An 11,120-nucleotide genomic window follows, 5' to 3' on the forward strand; every position below is an offset into this window, starting at 1 on the left:
TAACCCGGTTACGATATTGATGTGGTGAGTGATGTGATATACGTTTAATGCTTCAGCAAATAATACTGAGTTGGATACCACAAAATGAGAAATATATGGAACAATCTCATTTTCACATATAAACAAAAATATATGAAACAATTTGATCAAGAAAAAAATTATATGAAACAATTTGGTCATATTGAACACTTTCATGAAACAATTTTATTCAGCTTAAACAACTCCATGCCATGATGTGAACACTCAAGGGCATTTATCTAGTAAAAGTTTACTGGGTGATTGCGATCTAAGTAAGATATTTGATCCGAATAAATACTGACCGAGTAAGTGAAACTTTTATGTTGACCGAGTAAGTGCTTAGGCAGCATCATCAATCAGATTAGTGACTTAAAGTAAACATGCCAACTGCTTACCCAGTCAGTAGTAAGTAAACAAGGCTTTAGCTCTAAATAAAACCAAACCAATCAAATTCAGTATATCTCACATTTAGGTAGAGGATGATCCCAACAGATTCATGTCTTATTATCTGTCTCTTGATTTGGCAATGGAAGGTGGAAACCAATTCTGTTGTTTCTGCAAGTTCCTGGTATTCCAAAGCTTTGGCTTGCTAAATGCTTTCTTCAGATCAACCAAAAAGCAGTCTTGATTTTCCGAAAATCGCCAGAATTAAGAGAGAAATGTATTGAACCCATAGAGCTATCGTGTTGGATGATAATATTTTCAACAAGATAAACACCGGGGAAGATGCCAAATAGGGTTCGTTTGCAGCCATATCCTTCACTGACCTTCTGTTCCATGACCGACCAACTGTCGGTCGAGATTTGAAAGAGTTGATTTCATGTTCAGTCAAGTACAGTACAGGATCGAGTCCTGGAAACGAGATAGAAAACAAAGCCGTATTAAACAATAAGTCTTATGCAAAATGGACATCAAACTACGGAGGTGGCAAAATAATATCAGTGACCAATTAGATGGCTAAACTTAGAGCATCCAAAACGTATTTGAAAACTTATTGGCCACATAAGAACAATGAAGAAGCACCGACCAAAGAAAAAAAACGCATTTTTGCTTGTAGAGTTACGAGCAAGGTTTTTGAATGTGGGTCCCACATTTCTTGAAAAAGCTCACTCAAAGGCTGTTTGGTTGGTTTTCCACCAAGTCCTGTATGGATAAAGCTGTCTGTGTGGATTAATTTGTCGGTATAAAGTAAGAAGTTTTTTGTTTGGGGGGGGGGGGGGGTTATAGGTGGAAGAAACGTGATTTTTAATTGTAAGGAACAGGTTTGGAAAAAACTTGGTTTTTGCATAAAGCTCCTCTATATCATTAAGCACTACCAAACAGTCATGCATAGCTGACTGAATAAGCTACAAGTCACATTATGCTGCTAACCAAGAGGCCCTGATGCTCCACCATTGTGGATGCTTGATGGAGCTTTTTCATAAGCTTTTTTGTCGCCTGATATTTTGAAAAACTAAAAAACTTCATTTTGTTTATAACTGCACAAGCTCTTAATAAGCTTACGGGTCCTATGTTTGTGCGTTTTTATTGGTCACAAAACTTATGGTTTGAACCCTTGACCTCTTGGGAGGTCGGGCTCTATCAGGTACCACCGAGCCAATCGCCCTTTGGTACCAGCGAATAATTTCACCACCATGGATGCCCCACTATGCGACATCAAAAAAAACAGTGAGTATAACAATATGCAAAACACTACCTGTAGATCATTGATAGAAGTGCAAAAGAGAGTTTAGATCTTTTGGACCATGATGGCGAATGCTCTTTGTCTTATTCATTAACACGATTGAGGGCACACCAGCAATCTTATGTAGAAAGAAAGCACTGCATTGAATACATGAAGCACGTAAGTTTTTATGAATCCAACTCCGTCATTAACCATTAGACCTCAATGATCATAAGTTCATAACCCAAATACTCAACAAGATATGGCTCTGAGCATAACCCACAAAAAATTACCATTACTTTGAACGTAAAAGGTGGTGCAAATACAATGTGATCGAGCCCATAACGTACAGAGTTCAAGAGAATGTAGGATTTCTGAATGAACAAGTGATATATGATAGAAACTGAACTAAATGCAGCAACATTACAGAGAAAAGGTTAAAGAATGTTTAATCATGACATGATGAATTTGTGGATACATGGAACTGAATCACCAGTAATGACTTTCTCAAACACACAATATGCTTATTGCCAAATGTGCAACAAGAACCCTAAACCCTAATTAAAGAAAACAGTTCATGCAATTCTTGACAATAAGCAATCTAATAAACAGTGTAACAGCCAGAAATTGATGGAAACTACATGAAATAGAGTAATTTGGATTAATCAACGACAACAGGCAAACCAATTTAAACGTAATTGAAATTTTGGATATAAAATTATTGGGAATAAACTCTTAATCGGTAAATAAAACCAGACTTCGATCGGCCAAGAGGGGAAAATGGTGATGGGAGATTGACGCTTTAGATGGTGCACGATTGGATCAATTGGAGGAAGACATATCGATGATGAGGAAACGGAAGACCAAATTGACAACATACCGAACATCAGGAGTGCAGAGAAATTCATCGATGATGCGATTTTAAATCCAGGAACGGAACCCTAATTCATCCTTCTTATCTCCTTCTCCTTCGCTAACTTGCGTTCTCGTCCAAAAGGTTTTATGCAATCTATCTATTATGGGTCACTTCACACACGTAAGGATATAAACGATTCTAGACATGCCCATCAAGATTCAAGATACTGATGAACTTCAACAAACTTATTAGGTTTTGTGAAACGTAACCCTTTCTCCTCTAATCTTTCTGTGTTTTCTTGACAATCTGATGTTGTTGGGCGAGAGTGATGATGATTTTGGCAGATTATGAAGGTCAATATCCTTGAAGGTCCCGTCGGTTTCCATGCAAGAACACTCGACTTGATATGGGACATGCCCGTAGCAGGGTAAATTACCATTTTCATTTTAAAAATTATGATTTTTGTTTTTATAATTTATGTGGTGTTTGGGATTGCTTATCTAAAACAACTTATATTTTTTTATAAAAAATGTTTATTAACTTATGTGGTATTAAATCAGAGTTTTGTAACAAGTGTTTGGATTAACTTATGGCGGTACCAAAAAGCAATAAGTTTTAGTGTTTGACAAATTTTGCTTATATATGTAAAATGACCAAAAATGACAGTCTTCCATATTATTGACTTATTTATTTTTTTAACTTGTAATTTTTTTTCATCATTTATAATAATATATTTGACAAAAATTTATATGAATAAGATTAATAATTAACAAACATTAATAAAAAAAATGGTTAAAATGGTAAACTGATAATAAACAGTTTTTCATAAGTCATGAAAAATTAACTTATCTGAAACTGTTTATTACCAGTTTGGCACCGATATAAACATTTTTATTTTTCCTCGTCCAAACACTAACATTTAGGGGCTGTTTGTTTGGCTCTTAATGATGACATTAAGAGTCAACCTCTTAATCGGTAGAAGGTAAGGGCTGTTTGGCAAAAAAATATAAGCCTCTTAATGGTTACATTAACCTCTTAACCATTTTGTGTCTAGGGCCTCACTCAACCATTCAGATTGCATTTGTTCCATCTTTACCCTTCCACACCCCTTCTCTTCCAGCCATTTTATGTCGCCTTCACGAGAACTCGTCGCCTTCCACAGCCATCGCCGGTCACCTCCACCGTCTCCATCGCCGGTCACCTCCACAGCTTCGCCGGTCACCTCCACAGCTTCGTCGGTCGCCATCGCCGGTTGCCCTTCCCACCCCTCTTTTCCAACGATTGAGGAAGATACTCTGTTTATTTGGAACCCTAGTACTAGAAGATCGATCAGGTTACCATATTGTGGTTTCAAAGTGCAGTCTGGTTGGTATGTGTTGTATGGTTTTGGGTACGATGAGTCCACTGATGATTATAAAGTTGATGGAATTTCTTGCGTTTTCAAAAATGGAGCTAAGTATGACACCAAGGTGAAGATATATTCGTCGAAATATGGTAATTGGAAGAAAATTGGTGATTTTCCTCATGGTATTCCCTTGGATGATTATGGTAAGTTTTCGAATTGGGCAGCTAGTCGAGATTTCGGCTCATCTTACTCGTGGACAATAGTTTCTCTTGATTTAGCAAAGGAGACTTATGGTGAAGTTTTGCAACCTGAAGGTGATAAGGATTTGGCATTGGGGTACCAAAATGAAAGTTTTAAAAATACGTTATCCAAAACAAAAATCAAGTTAAAATACGTTATTTTTTCATACAGTTTACCTTTTATATATTTTTAAAAAATTCTCATTTTTCCTATGCATACACATCATAACTTATCTTACAAACCATGACATCCATAAAAATAACATCACAAAGAAGATATCTCCCAAACAATAAACAAGAAATATCCTTCGAGGACTTGGACACAATCTCCAAGTCGGATCTTGAAACATTCATTATAGGTCCATAGAAGAACATCTTAAATAGCATATTAACTAGACGTTGCCGATTTGCCATCTTATTAGAAACAGTCACTACGTATCTATTAAGCTTAAATAAGTCCAAGGTTTCTCATATAAACATTTCAGCAACTTATTTAATAACAACAATTCAAATGCACACAACACAACCACGCATAACATTCTAAAAATCGTCATACTTCGAAAACAGTTATGCATATCTATACATTAACAAACATGCATTAAATCAATCTTCTTCTCCTTTGTTTCTCACAGGAACATATGTTAGCATTCAATTCCACCGATTTATTCAATCAAAAAGTCTCTCTTTAACAGGATCATATCATCACAAAACCATAATACAGACAGAAACCATCTACTTCACTACTCAAAACACTTGTAATCATCCACATACAAGTCTATAACAAACAGGAAATGAAAATTGAAGTATACCTGTTATGTTTCTTTCTCCAAATTGGCAGTGGCAGTGGCAAGATCTTCATCCAATTGGATATCCCAAGCCCCATCCCACCTGATGAAGAACTCTGTATCCTCCAAATATTTAACCCTATGAACATCTCCAGAAGGGGTAAACAAGAAATCACCAACACCCAATTCGAATCTCTCTCTTTTAGTCAAGTTCCAAACAATCTTTCTTCCTTTCATCACCACCACATCATGGCCGTGTTTATGGTGATGAGCCGGCTCGATGCTCCCAGCCGTGAATCTGACTACAGCCGATGTCGGTGTTTCTCTGACGATCTTCATAGACCCACCGGGAATGATTTCAATTGGAGAGAAGTCACGGCCGGCGGCTAAGTTGCAGATCGAGCAAGAGGATGGGGAAATTGGCGGAGTAGTTCCGATCTTAGCCATTTCTGTAAGTGAATTATCGAAAAATGTTTGGATTTCTTCAGGCCAGGGTTCCGATTTCGAAGCAGGACAAGGTGATTTGAAGGGAGTGTTGAGGAAATTATTTAGGGTCTCGATGGCGGTTTCGAGAGAAGTGGACATGCCGGAAACAGCGATAACGTTGCAGTTGTTGATTGAGCGAGCGTTGATGGCGTCAGAGGGAGTGAGGCAGGTGGCAGCGTAGACGCCGGGGAACTTGTTCGCGAAGATAGCAACACCTACGCCAGTACCGCAGGCGACGAGACCACGGATCTCGGTTTCGGAGGAATTGGCGGAGGAGCTGACGATCCGGCCGATTTTTTCGCCGACGTAGTAGTAGTCATCGGAGCCGAGGTCCTCTACTTCGATGGCGATGGATTGAAGGTAGGAGACGAGGGCATCCTTGAGAGCACAACCAAAAGCGTCTGCACCGACGACGATTTTGAGACGGCGGTGGGGGTTTTGGGCCATCGTATGGAGGCGGTGTCTGTGGACAGCAATGGAGACTCGTACGGAAAGACTGAAGCTAAATCTGCATGTATATGCATCATCCGTAGATTCTCGAAAACATAAGACCATTTTTTAATTAAAAAATTATCTTAATCTTAAACCATACATATTTTTTGTATTTCTTTAAAAAAAAATACATTTTACTTCCAACTTATCAAATTCACAACTTATATAAAAGTCCACAATAATAATTTTATAATAATTTTTAATATCAATAATTATTACACATACTTAAATATAAATATATAAAACAATTAATAAATTGTCATTTCACAACAACTTTAAAGTAAGGATTTTGATTCTTATCATGAAATTTGTGTGAAATAACAATTTTCTAGTTTATATATATATATATATATATATATATATATTTTATTGACTTTATATTTATTAATATTGTGTATATAATAATTATTAATATTAAAAAAAACATGACCAGAAAAGGAGATTCTTATAAGAAATTTCGTTGTGGATTTTTATGTGAGTTCTTAATTTGATAAGTTGGAAGTGAGGTGACAATAAAATGCAAAAAAGAGGTTCTTATAAGAACTCTTTACAATGTTGGTTCTTGTAAAAAAAAACTATAATTTTTGTTTATAAGAACTTTGCATTGGAAATTCTGTAAGAACATCTCTATAAAAACTTTTTTCTTGCATTTTTTGTTGTCACCTCGTCAAATTAAGAAATATCTTAAAAATTTACAATGATAGTTCTTATAAGAACCTTCTTTTTGTAGGTCTTACTGATTTTTTTCAACATCAATAATAATTATAAAATTAAAAAATGAAATAAAAACTAGGAAAATGTCAATTCTCATAGACTTCATGGTAATAACCTAAAGATAATAAGGTTTTTATAATAACTCTCCAATATAGTAATTCTTACAAATCACTTCACTATCTGTTAATAAGAAGTTTGCGATATAAAAGCACCTCTAATGCAAAGTTCTTATTATCAAAAAGTGTAGTGGTTTATAAGAACGACTGTTGTAGAGAGGTTCTTATACGAACCTTATGTCTTCTAGATGTTTGAACAAAAACATTGGTTCTTATCATGGGAGTTTGTGAAAAGTGATATTTTTTTTCTTGATTTTATAACTATTACTATAGATTAAATATAATAATTATTGATGTTGAAAGAATCAATAAGAACTACAAAAAAGAGATTCTTATAAGAACTATCATTGTGAACTTGTAAAAGAATTCTTAATTTGATAAGTTAGAGACTGGTTGACAACAAAAAAATATAAAAAAGAGGTTGTTATAAGAACCTCCAATACTCCCACTTTTTCAACTTTTTTGTCTAAGTCATTTTCAACTCATTAAATTAATAACCTAAATAAAACTCCACAATGATAGTTCTTATAAAAATCCTTTTTGTGGGTCCCATGTATAATATAAGTTACATAAATATATACATATTAATTAATATATTGAATATAAAAGTCAAAAAAAACATATTAAAACTAGCATATTGTCAACTTTACATCAATTTCAAGGTAAAAAACAAGGTTCTTGTAAAAAAAACTCAAAGAGGGTGAGATTCTCACAAGAACCCTACAATGTTAGTTCTTATAAGAAGCTATATTTTTTGCTTATAAGAACGGGGATGCTCCAAGGACCTTAGGTAAACAACTTTAAAGTTTTATTTCAATTTTTATTTATTACAGATGATGTTAATTAATAAGATTTATTTGTTTTTATAAACCGATAAATGTTTGAATATGTATCCGAAACATATTCACTAAAAACACAACATATGATGTTATAAAATAAAGTTCCAAATTGACAAATATTCATATAAATTCTTTTGAATCCACTCCAAACTTCTGAGGCACATTGGTTTTTATTTGCTCAAAAAACATGTTGAATCAACACTCCAACCATAAATGGTACAAACCAGGAGCTTGATACTTGCTAATGTGTTTAAAAAAGAACTCCTACCCCCTAAAGAATTATAGTTTTCAAATGGCTTATAACAATTCTATGCTTCATTTCAAAAAGGTACAAGAACTCAGATGACTTGTAAATTTTACTTGGAGGTGTAAGTAACCAAAATCCGCGACAAGTACAACACGGCGGTTTATTTCTGATACTGCTCGACACCAACTCTATGTTCCCGCAACAAAAATTACAATCCAGCCTTCTTCTCCAGCTTCTGAATTTGGTTAAGGAAGATCCATGTCATCTGTGTCACCAAAAATCCACTGATCAGAAACATACATATAAAAATTAACTACCCTTTTTTGACTTTTGAGGTCAAATATACTCCTTTCTGCATCCAAAATCGAGAAAGAAAAGAGTACCATGACATGAGGGGCAATCCTAACACAATATACTGGAAACCCTGTATAGAATTTGAAGGGTCCCCCGGCCTTGAGCGTTTTCATGGCACAATCTAGAGATCCCGTGTAAGGGTATTTCCCCGTGGCATCAGGCTGCATCTTCTGTATTTGAGTTTTCACATAATCGAAAGGCAAACTGCACGCTGCAGCAAAGAATCCCGATACAGAACTCGCACCTGCCAACCAAAAGAAAGAAAAAAATAAACAAAACATCTCTAGCAATCCTTACAAATACAAATCTTGATATCATTGACGTAGGCCTTGTTTGTTAGCAGCTTAATGAGCTTAATCGGACTGAAAACTTATTTGGTAAGCTATTTATGACTGTTTGGTAGTGGCTTAATGATATAGAAAGTGGTTTATTCACAGTAAGCTTCTAAGGGGAAGCTTTATGCAGAAAGCCAAGTTTTTTTTCCAAACTTGACTCTCTCAGTTAAAAACACATGCTCATTTCATCTATGAAAACACTCTCCCTAACAAAAACCTTTCCAATCTATACAGACAGGTTAATTTATATAAGACTTGATGGAAAACCAACCAAACAACCCCCAGTCCACAGAGATTTGTGTTTTATTGAAGGCTATGTTAGATATTGGACTAATGAGTAAACACTTGCATCAAACAAAACATCCAAACAAATGAAATTAAAATTATGCAGATTTAATCTTACCTAGAATTGTAGCACCCTCACCAAAACCAAGATTGTCCTTAAAGAACTCCACACTTTGATCATAAGAAGCAAGCATTCCCATGTTCAAAGCCATAGCCCTAACCACGGTTGGACCAGCACCTTTCCAAAGAGCCAATACTCCTTCATCGGCACTAATCCTATACAAAGCATGGAATGCATTTGTGTAGTTACGACGTTGGGCAGCAGGTAATGTTGCATCAGCCTGCATACGAATCAATGCCAAATCAGCCGGGCTTCCCACACACGCTCCAATTGCTCCAGCAGTCAGCCCACATAAAGCTTTCTGATATAAAGGCAGAGGCTTTCCTTCATTCGCCTCAAGTGCCTTGTTTGTCAGAATCCTATCGAGTAATTGAAATATCACATGAAAGTAAGTTCATCGTATTGTAAAGCAACAGGAAGACATTCATGGGATGCATATGAACATTAATGGTAGCACCTGAATCAAAGAATTGATAAAAGTATGATAAAGAAACAGAAGTAGTACCTGAATGTACCAAGTCTGGCAGTTGTATATGTAGCTTGCCTAAGCAATCCAGCAGACAGGCCCTGCTCAACAATCAAATTGAAGACTTTATCGATTCTTTAAAGCATAAAAGATCAATTAAACTATATGCCAATATATAAAATCATGCTATATCACAAAGTGTTACACAAATCCAGGTATCTTGTGTGCCAAATCCCGGAAGGAACGTGGACGTTTTATAATAAAGCCTCACAGTCAAGGCATCGGAACATCTTTACCAATGATCAGATAAGCAAAAACAACACGAGCACAAATTGACCATTCAAAAACTGAAGGATTGACCGTAGATGTATATGAAAAGGACAAACCTTATAGAAGGCACCGATACCCTCGTTCTTCAGCATAGTCTTTGTCACTGAGCCTGCTGATCCTTGACCCAATTGGATTCTAACCTATAAATTGCACATCCATAAGAAAAAAAACATTATACATCCGGGAGATTTACATAAATGGTCAAAGCTGACAGGTTTTTCACTTTTTAGCCATTTTCTGATCCAAATTCACTTTTTAGCCGATACTAATGTAGAAGGTTTATGCATATGTGTAAGGATCGTTTTTCGGCAAAAAAAACAAGATTCGTTACACATATGCGTAAGGTTTCTGCGTAAGGATCCTTTTTTCTTTTGACCGAAAAACATTTCTCAAATGCGTAGGCCTTCTACTTAAGTATCGGCTAAAAAGTGAATTTGGGTCGCTAAAAAGCAGAATCATATTTACTGATAGGCTATTTTTGTCATACATCAACATTCCAAATCAAAGAAACGCCTATGAAGACTCATAACTCTGTGCCAAATCTGCAGCTCTAAAAATTGATACAAGAAGATTTGATCCAACTTAAGACAAAAAAAGCAGGTTAAAATTGTCACCCAGAGTAACATGTTCCATACATCAAACTTCATCAGGACACAATCAAACATCAGACATCTCCAATCATAAAAAAGTACACAATTCATCTTTATAGTTACTGTATGGGATTTTGATGAAGGCCATTATAAGTATATCGTCTGAAACCATCCGATCCAGGATGAATAATTCCATTTAAGATAAAACGCAATACTCGGTTGTTCCGGTTGCTAAAACCAAATCAAATGACGGGGAATCCACATAGAGAATTGAAACCTAACATGAGATCTAATACACACAGACAGACTCCTATCACTGTGAGCTGAAGAAATCCACTAATTACAATTATGAGAAACCAATCTTCATCTAAAGAACAAGATCTAAAAAAACACTTAAACCCCAGTCGTATAAGAAGTTAAAACGCAAAATATTTACATACCTTAATCATATCGATGGGTTGGATGACACATGTAGCAAGCATACCAGATGCTCCGCCATTGACAAACGGCTTAACCGTCGGCCATACACCTCCGATTGGCTTTGGCTTCTCCTCTCCCATTTTGACAAAATTTTGGAAAAATCAAAAAAGGAGGGGGAGAGATAAAAGGAGGCGAACGCAAATGGAGAAAGAGATTCGAATGGAGCAGCAGAGAAACAACACAAATATATATACCATGATAACCCCCCCACCTCCCCTTTGATGTTATATTCGTCGAATATTCACATCTGGTCCCTAGGTTTTCCATCAATTTGCGAATCTACCACTACTATTTTATTGACGAAAATGCCCTTCCTATGATACAAATTTTAACGTTTCATTTTATGTGAGCATAAATTC

General features: G+C 35.7%; 2 protein-coding genes across 5 annotated transcripts; both read right to left on the reverse strand.

The window, feature by feature from the left end:
• Positions 1 to 181: 181 nt before the first annotated feature.
• On the reverse strand, positions 182 to 5,878 carry LOC112521637 (DNA damage-repair/toleration protein DRT102). 4 transcript variants are annotated; one of them, XR_003070102.1, is made up of 3 exons: positions 2,440 to 2,918; positions 1,715 to 1,839; positions 182 to 870 (listed from the first exon to the last, which is right to left on the reverse strand). XR_003070102.1 is itself a non-coding variant. In XM_025130610.1 (2 exons), the coding sequence occupies exon 1, from the start codon at positions 5,837 to 5,839 to the stop codon at positions 4,934 to 4,936; it is 906 nt and encodes a 301-aa protein (XP_024986378.1). In that variant the 5' UTR covers positions 5,840 to 5,878; the 3' UTR covers positions 4,172 to 4,190; positions 4,931 to 4,933. The 4 variants fall into 4 exon arrangements, 1 of the variants encoding a protein (XP_024986378.1); XR_003070101.1 differs by having other exon boundaries at positions 2,562 to 2,917; XR_003070100.1 differs by lacking the exon at positions 2,440 to 2,918 and adding an exon at positions 4,931 to 5,878 and having other exon boundaries at positions 191 to 870.
• A 1,796-nt stretch (positions 5,879 to 7,674) lies between these two features.
• On the reverse strand, positions 7,675 to 10,888 carry LOC112521258 (mitochondrial dicarboxylate/tricarboxylate transporter DTC-like). The gene is made up of 6 exons (XM_025130012.1): positions 10,722 to 10,888; positions 9,748 to 9,831; positions 9,401 to 9,462; positions 8,893 to 9,254; positions 8,184 to 8,398; positions 7,675 to 8,065 (listed from the first exon to the last, which is right to left on the reverse strand). Exons 1-6 carry the CDS (start codon positions 10,839 to 10,841, stop codon positions 8,009 to 8,011), a joined length of 900 nt encoding a protein of 299 aa, XP_024985780.1. The 5' UTR covers positions 10,842 to 10,888; the 3' UTR covers positions 7,675 to 8,008.
• Positions 10,889 to 11,120: the final 232 nt, after the last annotated feature.

The sequence above is a fragment of the Cynara cardunculus genome (genome assembly GCF_001531365.2).
Source record: "Cynara cardunculus var. scolymus isolate 2C chromosome LG 11, CcrdV1, whole genome shotgun sequence".
Classification (NCBI taxonomy): domain Eukaryota; kingdom Viridiplantae; phylum Streptophyta; class Magnoliopsida; order Asterales; family Asteraceae; genus Cynara; species Cynara cardunculus.